General features: G+C 44.5%; 1 protein-coding gene across 1 annotated transcript in view; it reads right to left on the reverse strand.

The window, feature by feature from the left end:
- COP1 (COP1 E3 ubiquitin ligase) overlaps positions 1–18,646 on the reverse strand; it is a 478,504-nt gene that overhangs the window by 391,914 nt on the left and 67,944 nt on the right. The window contains exons 8-9 of the mRNA XM_030205657.1: positions 12,287–12,363; positions 10,843–10,897 (exon numbers count right to left, since the gene is read on the reverse strand). Coding sequence (XP_030061517.1) covers positions 10,843–10,897; positions 12,287–12,363 — 132 coding nt within the window. The remainder of the gene's footprint in view (positions 1–10,842; positions 10,898–12,286; positions 12,364–18,646) is intronic.

Genomic DNA, 18,646 nt, shown 5'->3' on the forward strand with positions numbered 1-18,646 from the left:
GCTCTCAAGACATCATACAGTAAGTCTGCCAAATAAGCCAAGCCCGATTCCAGGGCCGGCCAGTCAGCCCTCAAGGAAGGATCCGAGGGGGAAGCCCGCTGCACCATCGTCAGGCACGCCCTGGCCACATAGGAGCCGCAAACTGAGGCCTGCAAACTTAAGGCAGCCGCCTCGAAGGACGACCTTAAAGCCGCTTCCAATCTTCTGTCTTGGGCGTCCTTTAGGGCCGTGCCACCTTCCACCGGCAACGCCGTCTTCTTAGTCACCGCAGTGATTAAAGAATCCACGGTAGGCCAAAGAAAGGCCTCACGTTCACTTTCAGGCAAAGGATAGAGGCGGGACATAGCCCTAGCCACTTTGAGGCCCGCTTCCGGGACATCCCATTGAGCCGAAATTAAGGTGTGCATGGCAACATGCACGTGGAAGGTTCTAGGCGGGCGCTTCGTCCCCAGCATAATGGCAGAGCCAACAGGGGCTGAGGGAGAGACGTCCTCTGGCGAGGAAATCTTCAAAATGCTCATGGCCTGCAGTAACAGGTTGGGCAAATCCTCTGAGCGAAAGATCCGCGCTGCAGAGGGGTCATCCGCTCCATCCGAGCGGGAATCCGTCTCCTCCAAGGAATCCCCAAAGGACCGTTGGGAGAACTCAGATACGCTGCCCTCATCTACATCAGAGGAAACAGCGTCCTCTAAGGCGTGGGAATCCACCCGAGGGCGTTTACTTCCGGGGGCCTCAACCCCGTTATCGGACAAGGGAGAAGGGGCAACGTTTTGCATAAGGAAAGCCTGATGCAGCAGCAAAATAAACTCGGGGGAGAAACCCCCCAGACTGTGTATTTCAGCAGCCTGGGCCACAGCCCTAGACGCACCCTCAACCGGCGCTCGCAAGAGCGGGGGAGCCACATGCTGCGCATCCAAGATGGCGTCCGGCGCGACACTCCGCGAAGGAGCCGCGCGGGAAGAACGGCGCTTAACTTTAGCCGCTTTTTTGCCGTCGCCCAAATCAAGGGCGGCCATGGCATGAACGTCTCCCAGCTCAAGGGCGGCCCAAGAAGAAGCCGTCCGAGCAGAGTAGCCGGCCAAGATGGCGGAGGCAAGCAGCGGGGGATGGGCGTTTATGGCGGGAAAAACCGCCGCGCCGGAGGAAGACCCGGGACACTGACCGGCCTCCAAACTGACACCCAACAAGGGCAAATCAGACTTTAAAACCCCCGCATCCCCGCTAGAAGCGCACACGCGGTCCGGGGAGCGATTCTTCGCGCCCTCGCCCTCCGACGCCATAGGCCACGTGGAGATCAATCGGGGAACCCCCTGCCCGCTATAAAAAGGTAAAAATTACCTGCTTCTCGCTCCGAGCTGTAACGACCTGGTGTCCCAGTGAGTAGCTGCAATAAACGTTTAAATAAACGTCGAAATAAACGCCCTTAAGTACGTCCAAAATTTTTTTTTTTTTTTTTTTTAACGGAGCCAGCGGGAGGGGGGAGAAAAGGAGGGACCTGGCGCCACCAGGTTTGCACTTGCTCAAGAAGAGCCCTCAACCCCAGGCACTCAACAAAACCTAAAGATTAGGCTTGGAGGCCTAGCCAGAGCTGCTGCTGTGTGTGACCACCACCTGCTGAGATAGAGAACATACTGAGGAGTTTCCGGCAGCACATGACCACATATAGGGAGGCAAAAGGATTGCTCTCTATCTCCACCTGCTGGTAGATGGACACAACCCACCAGTCTATGGATTGATCAGCATGATGATATGGAACTCTCTTTAACTAGTCCCTATTTTTCTTACTCCTGTTACTCTATCTTATCTATATGTTCCACCTTTGCTTACACCCTATGCTGTCTATTAAAATGTTTTATTGTGACTATACCATACTTTGTATTGTTTGAATATTTTTACTGCTGTAATTGTCTATTGCTTGTTTGACTTATTCTTGCTGTACACCACCTTCAGTGAACTCCTTCAAAAAGGTGGTAAATATATCCAAATAAATAAATATATCCAAATAAATATTCAAAATTGTCAAAAATGCATGTAGATTGTGAAAAATTGCAGGAAGAAAACTGGAAGACTGGGCATCCAAATGGCAGATGAAATGTAAAGTAGACAAATGCAAAGTGATGCACACTGGGAAGAATAATCCAAATCATAGTTATCTGATGCTAGGGTTCACCTTAGGAGTCAGCACACAAGAAAACACTTAGGTATCATTGTAGAAAATATGCTGAAATCTTCAGCCCAGTGCGCGGCAGCCAAAAAAAAGCAATAGGATGCTAGGAATAATTAGGAGAGGGATGCAAAATAAGACCAAAATTATTATGCCTCTGTATTGCTCCACGGTGTGACCTCACCTTGAGTATTGCATTCAATTCTGGTCGCTGTATCACAGAAAAGATATACAGAATTAGAAAAGGTTCAAAGAACAGCGACAAAAAGAATAGAGGGGAAGGAACTGCTCCCAATATGAGGGAAGGCTAAAGAGGTTAGGGCTCATCAGCTTGGAAAACAGACAGATGTGGGGGGGGGGGGGGTGATTGATGTCTACAAAATTCTGAGTGGTGTGGAGCAGGTGGAGGTGAATCGATTTTTCATTCATTCAAAAAGTACGAAGACCAGGGGACACTATGAAATTGCATGGAAATACTTTTAAATAAATAAAAGGAAATACTTTTTGACACTGTTGATCACGGCCTACTCCTTGATACGCTGTCTTCACTCGGATTCCAGGGCTCTTTTCTTTCGTGGTTCTCCTCCTACCTCTCGTTTCACACCTTTAGTGTACATTCTGGTGGATCCTCCTCCACTTCTATCACACTACCAATCGGTGTACCTCAAGGTTCTGTTCTCGGTCCACTCCTGTTCTCCACCTACACTTCTTCCCTGGGCTCTCTGATATCATCCCATGGCTTTCAATACCATCTCTACGCTGACGACTCCCAGATCTACCACCGAAATCTCAACCAGCATCCAGACCAATGCTTCAGCTTGCCTATCTGACATCGCTGCTTGGATGTCTCTCTCTATAACATCAGCAAAATCCGTCCCTTCATTTCTGAGCACTCTACCAGAACCCTTATCCACACTCTTATCACCTCTCACCTAGATTATTGCAACCTGCTTCTCACTGGCCTCCCACTTAGCCATTTCTCTCCTCTTTAATCAGTCCAAAACTCTGCCGCGTGACTCATTTTCCGCCAAAGTCGCTATGCTCACATTAGCCCTCTCCTCAAGTCACTTCACTGGCTCCCTACCCGTTTCCGCATTCAAATCAAACTTCTCTTATTGACCTATAAGTGCATTCACTCTGCTGCTCCCCAGTACCTCTCCACTCTTGTCTCTCCCTACGCCCACCCCTCGGGTACTCCGCTCTGTAGATAAATCTCTCGTCTGTCCCCTTCTCCTCTACTGCTAATTCCAGACTCCGTTCCTTTTATCTCGCTGCACCTCACGCCTGGAATAGACTTCCCGAGCCTGTACGTCTAGCCCCATCTTTGGCCGTTTTCAAGTCCAGGCTAAAAGCCCACCTCTTTGACACTGCTTTTGACTCCTAACCACTACTCACTTGCCCTGTACTCCATCTCTTTAGTTCCCTTACCTCTTAGTTGTTCTGTTTACCTGTCTTACTTAGATTGTAAGCTCTTTGAGCAGGGACTGTCTTTTCGTGTATGGTGTACAGCGCTGCATATGCCTTGTAGCGCTATATAAGTGATAAATAGTAGTAGTCTTATATTTGTTGCATATTATTTTATGAACATCTTAAAGATTTGCTTTTAGGAATTCAACTGATTTGCAATTCTATTTATACTGATTTTTTAAATGTTTTTTTGTTTTTAAATAAGACTTATGTTTAGTTTTGTTTTTGACATTTGTACCCAGCGCTTTCCCACTCATGGCAGGCTCAATGCAGCTTACATGGGGCGATGAAGGGTTAAGTGACTTGCCCAGAGTCACAAGGAGCTGCCTGTGCCTGAAGTGGGAATCAAACTCAGTTCCTCAGTTCCCCAGGACCAAAGTCCACCACCCTAACCACTAGGCCACTCCTCCACTCCTAGTAGATTTTTTCATTTGACATTTTAATTTATCTATTTGCTATTATCACTTTTAGACCCCTGATGCGGACGTTTGGTCGCCAAAACACAGCCCGTGTCGGGTCTCTCTAACAGCTCTTCGTTGTCCTGTTTCTGGATGTCGACGTGCACTTCTTTTTTGGTATAAATCGCATCTTGAACAGACATGCATACCTACTTGAGAGTATGTGTAAATGTTAGAATATCAAGTCTGTACAAGTAAGCATTTAAGCATTTTGATTATAGTATTTTATAAAATCACATATTTGTGAACTACACCCATAGGCGGTCGGTGGCCCAACTGTTTGGGGAGGCTAAAGGGGGCAGGGTTAGGGGTGGGGCTTAAATCCATAATTGTCTGATAACAGAAAAAAAATAAAAGTCACAATTAATACCTTTTATTAAATTTAAGATATTAGACATGTATCATATGTCAAAGAATAAAGTGGTTGCTCAAAGCATATTCTAAGCACAATCGCTCAACTGCAAAACACTATGCACAACTTTGTGCAAAAACACACTCAGAACCTTACTGTACCATAATTATTACACTGGGCAGAACCTAATACACCAATATATCACCCATACGGAAAATGCAGACCGTCAACAATATGAAACAAGGGATCATATCATCACAATTCTCATGTAGAGCCACAAAACACCCTAATTCATGTTTAAGGTAGGATAAAATGCCATAAATAAGTAAATAAATATAAACTTTTAATGTTGAGCACCTGATTCTCAAAGTGGACATATTCCAAACACTATAATGAAAATAAAATGATCTTTTATACCTTTGTTGTCTGGTGACTTTTTCTGATCATGCTGGCCCAGTATCCGATTCTGCTATCTGTCCTCAGTGCAGGTCAGGAAGTCATCCTCGTTAAATATCTCCCTGGCAACCCAAGACACCTCCAGCCAACCCCCCTTGCTCTCCCAGCAGTAAGGTAAACAAACCATAAACCAATTTCTACAACTGGTTACACAAGGCTAGAGGGCTTTCACTGCAGCTCCTGCTGTGAAGATGGAGGTAAATCAACAATTTAAACCCCACAGAGCACAGCAGGGGAGGCTTAGCCTCTCCAAGCCTCTTATACCGGGCGCTTATGACTACACCCAAACTGAGCAACACAAGAAAAGGCCATGAAAATATTTCAAGGTAAGAAAAATCCTCTGACAAGCTCAATAGCTAAAACAGCCTAAAAGGTGCATAATTTTTATACCAGATGGTATGTTTTAAAAGGCTTATTCTGCATACATGCAAGAAGAGACTTCTTAAACTACCTCTTACACGTGAAATCCACCTTTATATCTGCAGTGCTACTAGATATACACAGTGGTGTAGACATACACATAAGAGGTTAAGCTCTGTAAAGCAGGGATTATGCATTGAAGACAGGACAAAAAAAAAGGTATGAACAGAAAAATAAGGTATGTAAGGTATGTAATTAAAACAAGTCAGCCTCAAAATGGTGGACTTTTAGCCTGGATCTCAACAAGAACAGAAGGACAGCATGATGCATTAACTCAGGACATTTTTCCAGGTGTATGGCATAGCAATGTAGTAAGAACAGAGTCTACAGTAGGAGGTGGAGAAGAAGGGCACATTTGAGGATGAGTTCCCAGGAAAGTGTGCAAGGAGGAATAGAGTAAAATTAATGAGGTGGTGCAGAATGGATGCACTTGTAAGAGATTAAGAGAAGTTTGAACTCTATATGTAAAGGAATAGGGTGATGAAATCAAGAGGTGGTTCAGTGGGAAACCATGAGGAGCAGGTTTTAATAGTCTAAGCAGGAGACAAGAATGTGGCTAAAAGTTGTCGTAGTGTGTTCAGCAATAAATTTTGGTAATATAATAGAGAAAAACAGGTTTTAACAGTCTGTTGAAAATGTGTAAAGAAAGAGGAGTCAAATATGAACCTAAGGCTACCAGCTGAGGATGAGTGTGTTAGCCATAATATAGAGACTGGGGTAGGAAAAATAAAGAAGTGCACAGAGAGAATATTCTATGAATCTATGAAGAGGAGGGCTCCACTGGCTTACCCTCAAATCACTCTCCTCCACACAAAAGTAAAGTCTCCTGGAGAAAATCTCTCCTTCACCAATCTTTACCAGATTAATGGCTGATGCCATTCAATTCGACTTAGAAATAGAAAAGGAATCCAGGACAGAAATGTTAGGCATCCTCCAATTTTTCAAATCCCCCTTCCCCCCCCCCCCACCCCTGAGGAAGTTGTGACTGTGCCCATTCACAAGACCCCAAAGGACTTGAAGATGAGAATATTGGAACAAAGAAGTGCTCTGACTCTGGGTCTGCACCTAAGTCAGAATCAAGGTTTCAGTGAGGGAAGTCCTTGACAATGGACATCTAAACTCTGGTGCTTCAGGAAAGCTTCTTCCTTTGACATACTGGAGATGGACAATCAGCCAGCTGACACTGACTCAGAGGACCTTCTAGGCCCTAGGGTCAATGAAACACCTAAAACAGAGAATGCATCTCAAGATTACCTGCAGGATTCTAAGCATCTATGCCAAAGGCATCACAGCCAAGGCACTGTATCAAGCCAGGAATAGACAAGCCTCAAGTCTCTCCTTGATTTTTCTATCCAACTCCTCCTAGAAGGCTTCCAATGGCAATGTCTAGGACAGTGTAGTAGGCAAAGTCATGCTGTCCTATGCACCTGGGGTTTATTGGGTCACCTTATCCCAGGTCCTTGGACAATGGCATAACTGAGGAACGTAAGTAGATCTCCACCAGGGGCCAACTGGAAGATACAATGACCATCAGTACCTTACTGCTTTCAACACAGTGCTTTGAATGAGATTTGATGTCAATGCTTCTGGGGCTCCATTTGACACTGTTCATCCTCAGTGCTGAAGGTAATAAATCCTTGAGTATTTGGACATACAGTCCAGATGGGCTCTATCAGTTCTCAGCAACAAGGTAGATTAATACCTTCTTGATGATGATTCATCCCAAAGCATTCAGATAGCTGCTATACTCCTCAGCGGAGCACAGTGTCTATTAAATTTCTTCTGCCTCTAGCTCTGGTCTCCTAAACGTCCCCCGATTAAATCTGTAGTCTTTTTAGTTTTACTGCCTTTTGTTTTTGTTTTGCTTTTTACTTTCCTTTTTTTCTTTCTCCTCCTGTCCTATAATTTGTATTAGCATTCCTTTCCTGCTTTGTTTTATATAAACAAACATGATGCCAATGGACCAGATTAAGAAATGCTAAAGATTTTCCTTCTCTCATTGCTCTTCTTAGCGACAAATTTCTCTTAATCATATGGGAACATAAAATGGCAATGAGATGGTTCGTAATTGGAACCAAGACTTTGTGAGCAACAATTTTGGGCATCCTCACCACCCGTACTTCTTAAGGCTGTGGGTGGATTTTTCTAGGCTATGTCGCTAAAAGTACAGCCACCGAGAAATCAAATCATTCAGTTTTGAAAAACATAGGCCTGGCTTCACAGAAAAGATGACTGACAAGAGAAATCATGCACTAATACCTCTCTTTTACCATGCGGGCCCTGTTGTATGGTATGCTTGCTCTCAGGGAAAATATTTGACTACTAGTAAAGAAGGCCCGTTTCTGAGAGCAATGAAACGGGCGCTAGCAAGGTTTTTTCCTTAGTGTGTATATTTGAGAGAGTGTGTGTGAGAGTGAGTGTGTGAGACAGAGAGACAGAGTGAAAGTGTGAGTGACAGAGTGAGGCTGTCTGTGTGAGAGTGTGTGTGTGAGAAAGAATGAGAGTGTGTGGCAGCCCCCCCCCCCCCCCCCCTAGTTAAAGAGGCCTTTAGATATAACAGTGGTCCCTGGGCAACTGCTCCTTTCAGCCATTGGATTAAATATTCCTTTCTAGTGTATTGGAGCAAGAAGTAGATCATGGCTGGAGGCTCGTTACAGCCTTGATCTGTCATCATAGTGTTCCCATTATGTGCAAAACAGTGAAAGAAAGAAAATGAAAGTTAACCTTTGTGGAAAGAATAATTAGTCATGCATGTGTCACTTTGAGTGTAGCTGTTTGTGTGTGTGTGTGTACTATGCGGTGCTTCCATGGTAAAGTAAAACTGGCGGAGGGGTTACATAATATTGTGCTTGCCATGGCAAGAACTGAAATCCAATGGTAATGTTGTTAGGGTGTTGCTAACAGTAAGAACCTTCTCCTCCACAATGATATGGTTCATAAAGTTGCTTGATAGAAATCATTAACAGGTTTTTACCAGCTGCACATGCTGTTAAATGAACCTTAAGTAATAGCTGTATGAGAACAGTATGGGCATACCAATTGAAATTAAAAGGTTTGCTTCGTGCCAATTTCACCATGTAGTATGCCCTAGTTTAAAAAGCTGATATCTTACTGTGCTGTTTTGTATAATTATAACAGAAGGTGTAATAAGAGCACCCCCCCCCCCTGTAAAAAAATAATCCGGCTGTCCTTATTAAAGTTTGCTATCAAGTTTTGTGGAAGTCGTCGACGCTCCTCCCCCACCCCCGAGGTCGACACTCCTCCTCCCCCCGAGGTGGAGGCAGGCATCGCTTTCAACTAATTCACCTGACTGAAGTCCTGCTGAGTGTAAAAGAAGCACAGAAGAGCAGAGGGCAGGCTCGCCTTCAGTGTTCCCCTGCTCTGTCAGCGTCCCGGCCAACAGTAAACAGAAAATGAGGGCGGGGCGCTGAGAAAGCAGGGGAACGCTGAAGGCGAGCCTGCCCTCTGCTCTTCTGTGCTTCTTTTACACTCAGCAGGACTTCAGTCAGGTGAATTAGTTGAAAGCGATGCCTGCCTCCACGTCGGGAGGGGGGAGGAGTTGTGTCACCCTCGGGGGGGGGGGGGGGGGGGGGGGGGGGGAGCGTTGACCTGAGGTGGGTGGGGGGGTGCGGCGGTAAGTCCAGGCAGTTGGACGGCCCACTGAGAGAGAAGGGGAATGACTGCAGTCAGCTTAAATGAGTTGAAAGCGCTGTGTGTGTGTGTGACATGAGACCCCATTGCAGCTCGTTGTTTTTCCAGCGTTGTTGGGCTCGTGTTACCCAGAGAAGGAGTGACCCCTTTTGCGTTTAATGCTCCTCCTTTGTTGTGATAGGTCCATCATCCGTCGTTGCATTCCGTTGCTTGGCAACGATGGAGGCGCACGTATTGAGTGAGCCGTTCGCGTGTTAGGTCCGTCCCTTCTTTTCTTTGAGTTGTTTGATAGGTGCATGGCAACGATGGAGGCGCACGTATTGAGTGAGCCGTAGGTCTGCCCCTTCTTTTGTTTGAGTTGTTTGATAGGTGCATGATGCGTCCGTTGCGTGGCAACGGCGACTGACGCCTTCGCCTCAGACGCTCCTCCCTTGTATTCCTATTGGTGTTGCAGCTGTGACGCTCGTTCAGATCATGGCGGCGCACAGATGTACTGTGGTTAAAAGTGGTTACAGAGCTTCGAACATACGAACTTTTGAAGCCTCAGAGTGTGGTTCAGAACGTTCGTGGTGCTTTTTATGTCCAGTTGGGGCGTGGCGTAGGTCGCAGATGGGGCGTGGCTGACGGCAGTGGTGAGTAGTCCGAATAGCCAGGAGGACTACAGCAGTTCAGGATTTCACTGCCTCACTGCCACAGTTGGAGGGAGCTTCAGAACGTTCAAGGTGGGATTTATTTATATAGATGAGCCAAGTAAGCAGGGATGCAAAATTGGCTAAGTTTTCCAACATGCACAATTAGCATACATCCCATTTGTAATCTACCGTCTATTTATATTCTGATAACTTTTAAGTGAATTACAACAAAGACAAAAGAAATAGAACAAAATATATAAACCATTATTTTCATAAAACAGCACCAGAAAGATAAGAGACCTTTATGTAGAGATGACATGATCTAAGTTTCCCTTCTCTACTACCAAAAATTGCCATTGATCAGTGTATAGCAAAAGTCCTTTTGCCTATGCAATACCTGTCACTATCTGTGATTATGGCAGTCAGAGAAGGAACACTATTCAGACTGAAAAATGGGCTCCGTCAAAGGAGGCATAGAAACTAAAACAAAGGGCTCTAGAAAATAAAAATAAGCAGGAAAAAAAAACTTCAGGAACAATTGATTATTGGAAGGAGGAAAAGAAAATCGTATTTACCTCCTTCCTCTGGCCTACCCAGAACAAAATGGTGGTGCCCAGGCCCTTCCTGGTGTATCCTTGAAAGCACTGGGAGGGGACTAAGTGCAGCCATTTTGTTCTGAGTGGGCCATAGGCGGTACTCCTGCCTCCAACCTGAATGGTACATGAAGTAGTCTGGAATGGTGAAGGAAGGGAGGGAAGGACTCCCACTAGACCAGCAGGGCTTGCCACTATAGGGTCCAGCCCAGCCCAGGGCCTGCAGAGTTGGTAGGAGTTCTGGGGGGGGGGGGGGGGGGGGGGGGGGGTCAGTCGGGAGATGGAAGAGGATCACTAGAACACCAGGGAGTTTTTTGAGAGGGGGAGGCTTGAGGGGGGGGGGGGGGGTCCGCTCGACTCTGATGGCCCCCCCTCTACCCCCCAGTCCAACTTAAAAAAAAAAAAACCTCACTGGTGGAAACATATCAAATGCATTTGACAGGTCCAGGTCGCAAACCGCAACTAATGTTCAAAAAAGAATCTATGCATCTCATTTGCATGTGATCCCTTTTCTGCACTGGTCACTGTTTGCGACCTGGTAATTTTTCCCACGGCATCCATATCTAACGAGTGCCACTGTGCATTGGCCCCTAAGTTGGAAAACAATTCCTTCCTCTAACCCGGATTTCAGCATATAAAAACTTATTACCTGGGAACTTGCACCGAAGCCTGGAGGCTGACCGTACTCTGTCGAGTCGATAATACTATTTAGAAAGGAAGAACACAAAAGGGGAAACTTTCAGTTACTGTACGTCTCTCAGTGAACTATCTCCATGTGCAGTCCATGCCTATTCTCTGCTAATAATCTGGCCAGTTTCCACCACGTAACATGGCCTGCAGTTAGCGTGCAAACCAGTGCATGCTGACCTGACTGCATGGTAACAGTTACTGTGCTCATACATTTTAACACACTAATCTGCACAATGCTTTTGGCGCACTTTAGTACACAGGCCTCTATGCAATATCTTTGTCTGACACAATTATTCTGAACTTGTTTTTCTTAGTACACCCCCTTGAGTTCTTTAGAAGAACTGATTACTAAATAGAGCACAATAAAAAAAAGATGAGATACATAAATTTAAAAAAAAAAAAAAAACACACAACAGTGATCACATTGGCCTATTCAGTCAGGCCACTAATAATACATTTTTATTGCCATAAATTTGCTTCAGATCTGAAAAAAACAGTAAGACGTGCAAACCTTCACAGCTTGGTAAGAAAATGAAGAAAACAACTGCTTATACTTTATGCATTTAGCGGATGTGTAGTCCAAAGATGTTGATGTTAGCAAATAGATTCCAAGATTAATTAACCTCACACATAGAAAAACTGAGCTCTTGGTAACATATTTCCTCATATTTGTACTATTAAAAACACTATGATACACTATTCCTCTATGTGAGAAATTTCACCAAAATTCCAAATGAGTGTTGCGAGATAATATTTATGGAGAAATAAGTTTTAAGTATTAAAATCTTTTAAAATTAAATTTGGAATGGAGAAGCAATTATGAAAGTCACATCAGGTGTTGTGTAACCTAGCAAATTAAAAAAAAAAAAAAAAAGAAACCCATAACAGTGATCACATTGGCCCATTCAAGTCAGGCCACTAAAGATACATTTGTATTGCCAATCACAAAAGTTTTTGTGCTAATTGGGCTCCACGTGCAAGTTAGTTTTTGTTGTCTCTCACTATGGTTTTTCAGCATCCTGGGTAAATGAACATACCAAGTGTTGGACCAAGTACAGGGACTTAACACCTGTATTCTCCATATCTAATCACCAAGCTCTGCAATTATCCCCATGACTTTGCTGGATAATACCCAGGTATTGCTCAGCCAGCTAGTTTTGGGAGAGTTTTAGTCTGCTTGCTCAAACCCAGATAAGACTGGCTTAGAACAAGCAGACGATGGCCTGGTGTGTTCTTGCCTGGAATCCAAGGAATGTGCACCTTAATTCATAAAACACTTGAAAACCTCAACATATACATTTATATTTGCCCTAATCAATTATATTGTTACCCCACCTTACAGTACCAATGAAAGTTTTTTTACTTAGTTGTGTCAGCAAGAACTAATTTGCTACTGCCATTACCTGTGTGAAGGTGACCGGGCTTCAAACTGTGGAACTGTGCTGTCTTCACTAACTGGGGAATACAAGCCGCTCATTTCCTGCAACAAAGGAATTATTTTTAAAACAACGTCTATAAGTCACACTGACATATAAATATTGATTTTCACCCGTTTAACATTTAAAAAGGGAAACTAATTCCAGATCAGTACAGCATAATATAATCATAGCGGTAATGTCATACCAGTGAGGTTCCAAGTTCCTAACACTAACTGTTAATCTTCCCTAGCTATATCTTCTTTTAAGTAAACAATGTTTTGAAGGTGTTATAAAACAATTGGACACCACTCAACACCCACACATCAAGCAGCCAGACTCTACAGCCTTAATGGCATTTCAGCACCATACTGTGCCTGCTTCCAGCGTTCCTCTCAAAATTATTCAGATTGCTAGACACCTCTCTTACTGGTCAAAAAACTGACCTCAATAAATGGCATGGTGCCGAAATGTCATTAAGACTGTAAAACCTGGCTTCTTGATGTGTGGGCATCGAGTGGTGTCCAATTGTGAAGCAAGCAGCAGCTGCGGCATTTATAAAGTTAAATGCTAATCTTTTAGATCACTTGTAGTTTGGTATTGAAGAGGCGCAATTAAAATCATAATTTATTATTTATTGCACTTGTATCCCACATTTTCCCACCTATTTGCAGGCTCAATGTGGCTTACAAAGATCTGTTATGGCAGCGCTACAACAGGGAAGAAATACAACTGGTGTTGCAAAGAGATAAAAAGAAAACAAAGAGGATCTGGTTATGCAGCTATACAGTGAGACATTCTGAATAAGGGAGTGTAAGGGTTGTGTTCAAGTAGATATGGGTTCTCGTGGTAGGCTTTGTTAAAGAGATAGCTTCCGCAAAGCTTTGAAAACCTATTTAATTCGTTGATCATTTTCAAGTGAGTTGGTAGTGCATTCCACATTTTTGTACTCATGTAGGAAAAGCTGGACGCCATGTGTTAGTTTGTATTTGACCCCTTCACAGCTGGGGAAGTGTAGGTTGAGAAAGGTGCGGGAAGATCATTTAGCATTTCTGGGAGGAAATAATAGTGACTGTTCTCATGTTTTGTTATTTTGTATAGTATTTGGTGTGTATTTTTAAAGAATTAAGGTAATTAAAAACTTAAACCAACTTAAAAGTGAAGGAAATTAGATAAGCAAACAGAGGAGTAAATGAATGATGAAGAGGAGACATAAGGTTCAGGGTTTGAAATAGGATAGCCCATTAAGAGGCCCAATAACCTATTACAGGTCGCTGTTAAAATTCTGGTACTCCTCATGTGCATATGGAAAATAAGTATAAGAGTGTGTGATTTGTGCTATTACCAACATATTGTTTTGGATGATTGCCTTGACCACATCCTCTGGCAACAAATTCCACAGCTTAATTATGTCCTGTGTAAATCACTTTCTGCATTTGTTTTCACTCTGCTGGTCATTAGTTTCATTGACTGTCCTCTTGTTTTTGTGATGTTTGACAGGTTAAACCACCCTATTTAATTTTTCATCCTCCTCATAAATTTATAAACTATCGTATCCCCTTCTCAGTCATATAAATCGAGATTTGAAAGTTTGAGCCCACTACGTGAGAGGTTGCACTGGCTTCCTGTGAAGGACCATATCGTTAAGATCTGCGCGTTGGTGCACAAAATCATCTATGAAGACGCTCCTGCTTACATGGACACTCATTAACTTGCCGCCCAGGAACTCCCCCAAGTCAGCTCGCTCGTATCTCAATCTCCACTATCCAGCTTTTAGTGGCCTAAAATATAAGACTGTCTATGCTTCCTCTTTTTCTTATCTTAGCACTCAATTCTGGAACGGGCTGCCCCAAGTGGTCAAATTCACCCCAGATCACCCGACCTTTAAGAAGCAGCTCAAGACCTTCCTTTTCAGTAGAGCATATGCCATGAGCCCTCCTGGTGTCGCATCCTTCTGAACCATGGCTGCCATAGCGACTAATTGTCACCTTCTCCTCTCTCCCTCTCGTTGTTCCTCTTTCCCTCCTATGACACTAATTACTGTATTTTGTATTATCGTTGCTTAATAGACTATTGTACGCCACATTGAGCCTGCCCGTGGGTGGGAATAATGTGGGATATAAATGCCATAAATAAAAATAAATACAATACATGCATTTCTATACTACAACCAAAACAATTCCTAGCTCTATGTGGATTTACAAAAAGGAGTATTAACCAGTCACATCTGAGAATTACAATAATCAGACTTATTTCATAGGGTAATTCAGAAAACAAAAATGTTTTTAACTTTCAAAGAAAGTCATAATTTTCTTCGGCTCTGATAAAAAGAGTAAGACATGCAAAACTTTATAGCTTGGTACGAAAATGAAGAAAACAATTGCTTATACATTATGCATTTTGTAGATGCCTTGACTACTGCAACCTACTCCTCACTGACCTCCCACTTAGCCATCTATCCCCCCTGCAGTCCGTTCAGAACTCTGCTGCACGTCTTATCTTCCGCCTTGACCGATATACTCATATCACCCCTCTCCTCAAGTCACTTCACTGGCTTCCGATCAGGTACCACATACAGTTCAAGCTTCTCCTACTAACCTACAAATGCACTCGATCTGCAGCCCCTCCTTACCTCTCTACCCTCATCTCCCCTTACGTTCCTACCCGTAACCTGCGCTCTCAAGACAAATCCCTCCTCTCAGTACCCTTCTCCACCACCGCCAACTCCAGGCTCTGCCCTTTCTGCCTTGCCTCACCCCATGCTTGGAATAAACTCCCTGAGCCCATACGCCAGGCCTCCTCCCTGCCCATCTTTAAATCCTTGTTCAAAGCCCACCTCTTCAGTGTCGCCTTCGGCACCTAACCACTACACCTCTATTCAGGAAATCTTGACTGCCCCAGCTTGACATTTCGTCCTTTAGATTGTAAGCTCCTTCGAGCAGGGACTGTCCTTCTTTGTTAAACTGTACAGCGCTGTGTAACCCTAGTAGCACTCTAGAAATGTTAAGTAGTAGTAGTAGTAGTTCAAGATGTTAATTCCTAAAGGCTTGTGATCTTATAATTAGAGGGATGTTTTATAAGCTGATCCATATATGCTACAGCTGCTCTCTCTCCTCTTTTCTGATTTGATGTAGTTCCTTTCTTACATTCTTCTATATTATTTACCATTGTAAACCACTTTGATGAATTTTTTCTGAAGCAGTACATTAAGTCTGAATACACTATAAACTATGGAGCAATTTCAAAAAGTATTCTATGAACAAACAATATTTGAATTTAATGTGTGTTCTTATTCACAACCAGTGTAAGTCTACCAAAAGAAAGGATACATGATCAAACTTCTTAACTGAATATATTAGTCTTGCAGTTATGTTTTGAAATGTTTTGAAGCCGCTTTAAGATTGTTTTCAAACAGCCCTGAGGCTGTTTAGCCTCTTGACAAGGGAGGTGTGCTGTCCACATTATCAATTTTGTCACTCAACCTTCTCCTAACTTTACTTTAAACTTTTCTTTTTGAAATGAGGCAACCAGAATTGCATATAGTACGAGGATACACAAGGGACCTATATTGCGGCACAGTGATATTCTCTGTTTTGATGTCCATCCCGTTTCACAATTTCCTTTTTTGGAAGCTGCAGCACACTGGGCAGAAAATGTCAATACATTATGCACAATGATGCCAAGATCTTTTCTTGGATGGCGACTCTAAATACAGAACCCAGCATTTTGTTCTTGTAATTAGGATTATTTTCCCCTATGTGCATCACTTTGCACTTGACCACATTAAATTTCATCTGCAATTTAGCTGCCCAGTCTCCTAGTCTCTCAAGATCCTTCTCAAATCTTCACAATCCCCAACTGCTGTAATGACTGAATAATTTTGATCAGTTCACATCACTTGTTATCTCCAAATCATTTATAATACAGAACATTGGGGTACTCCACTAATAATACTTTTCCATGTGGATAATAGCCCTTCAGTCTTACTCCATTTCCTGTCTTTTTGCTAGTCTGGAATCCACAAAAGGGCACCATATTCTAATTCCATACTTCTAATTTTCTAAAGAGCCTCCCATGACAGACTTTGTCAAATGCCTTCTGAAGACCCATAAACACCATTAACTAGCTCACCATTATCTATTTGTTTGTTTAGACCTTCCAAAATATAATCTAAAATTTAGTAAGACAACACTTGCTGAACCGATGCTGACCCATTAAGCCGTATATGGTCACTATTCCATAAGACTCAAGAGGTCATATGGTAAAATTATGTATCATACCTGATAATTTTCTTTCCATTAATCATAGCAGATCAATCCATAGACTGGTGGGTTGTGTCCACCTACCAGCAGGTGGAGATAGAGAGCAATCTTTTGCCTCTCTATATGTGGTCATGTGTTACCAGGAAATCCTCAGTATAGTCGATATCAAAGCTCCATCCGCAGGAATCACCAAACAGAGAATTACACCCACAAAGGAACACTCCGCCACCCAACCACCGCCGAAGCGGGGGGGAGGGCACCCACTCCTGCCGACGTGGGGGGGGAACTGGCATGTCCTGCTACCGCAACCGCGGGAGGAGCCTGCTTAACCCATAACTGCCAAAGCGAGAGGGAAACAAAGCTACCCTACTACCGCACGAAGCGGGAGGGAGCACTGGCATAATTTAGTTATGAATCCAACCACCGTCAAAACGGGGGGAAAGAAGCAGCAGCTCACTGTAACACAAAGTCTTCCCAACTCCAGGGAAATCCAAGTGGAAGAACTTGAACTCGAAGTCCTCCTGAACAGGATCTGAAGTCTAAACTTGAACCTGAAATATAACTGAACTAGAACAAACAGTACAGATATCTGGGAGGGACTATGGATTGATCTGCTATGATTAATGGAAAGAAAATTATCAGGTATGATACATAATTTTACCTTCCATATCATCAAGCAGATCAATCCATAGACTGGTGGGATGTACCCAAGCAGTACTCACCCAGGGCGGGACATGGAAATCTCAGAACGCAACACTGAAGCTCCAAACTGGGCCTCGGCCCGTGCTGCCACGTCCAAGCGATAATGCCGTGAGAAGGTATGAGCCGACACCCAAGTTGCCGATCTGCAAATCTCCTCCAAGGAAACGGACCTGGACTCTGCCATTGAAGCCGCCTGTGCTCTAGTAGAATGAGCCTTCAGCTGGATAGGCGGCACCTTCTCTGCAGCCACATAAGCCGCCGCAATCGTTTCCTTGACCTGTGCCATGGTAGGTTTAGATGCCTGCAGACCCCTACGGGGGCCCGAACAGCACGAACAGGTGACCCGACTTCCGGAAATAGTTGGTCACTTCCAAGTATCTGATGATAACTCGTCTAACATCCAGGCATCTGAGAGCACGATACTCCTCTGGATAATCCTCCCTACGGAAGGAAGGTAGACAAAGCTGCTGATTCACATGGAAGCGAGAAACAATCTTGGGCAGGAAGGAAGGCACTGGGCGAATAGACACTCCTGCCTCCGTGAACCGCAGGAACGGCTCTCTACACGAGAGCGCCTGGAGCTCGGAAACCCTCCTGGCTGAAGCGATTGCCACCAAAAAGACCGCTTTCAACGTTAGGTCCTTCAGAGACAGCCGTGATAATGGCTCAAAGGGCGGCTTCTGCAAGGCCCGCAGCACCAGATTGAGATTCCACATAGGCACTATCGAGTGCAGAGGAGGGCGTAGGTGATTAACCCCTTTGAGAAAACGCACATCTGGCTGAGAAGCCAGGGAAGCACCCTTCAGGCGACTCCTGAAGCAAGCTAGAGCCGCTACCTGGACCTTAGAGCTGAGCGACAGGCCTTTCTCCAGACCTTCTTGCAGGAACGCCAACACTGAAGCAATTGGCACCGTGAAGGGCAACAGGGATCCTGCCTCGCACCATGACACAAAGGTACGCCATACCCTGGAGTACGTAGTAGAAGTAGAGCGCTTCCGTGCTCTCAGCATAGTGGCGATGACCTTGTCCGAGAAGCCCTTCTTCTTCAGCCACTTCCGCTCAAGAGCCAGGCCGTAAGACCAAAGGGGGAGGTATCCTCCATCACCACGGGACCCTGATGTAAGAGGTCCCGCTCCGCTGGAAGCCACAGAGAACTGTCTACGGAAAGCTGGATCAGGTCCGCATACCAAGGGCGTCTGGGCCAGTCTGGACCCACCAGGACCACCCGGCTGAGAATTCTACCCAGCATAGGCCAAGGCGGGAACACGTAGAGAAGCTCCTGTACTGGCCACTGCTGGAGAAGAGCATCGACCCCCAGAGATCGAGGGTCCCGTCCTCTGCTGAAGAACCGCGGCACTTGGCAATTGGCCAAGGTCGCCATCCG

This window comes from Microcaecilia unicolor, chromosome 6 (genome assembly GCF_901765095.1).
Source record: "Microcaecilia unicolor chromosome 6, aMicUni1.1, whole genome shotgun sequence".
In the NCBI taxonomy this organism is placed as follows: Eukaryota; Metazoa; Chordata; class Amphibia; order Gymnophiona; family Siphonopidae; genus Microcaecilia; species Microcaecilia unicolor.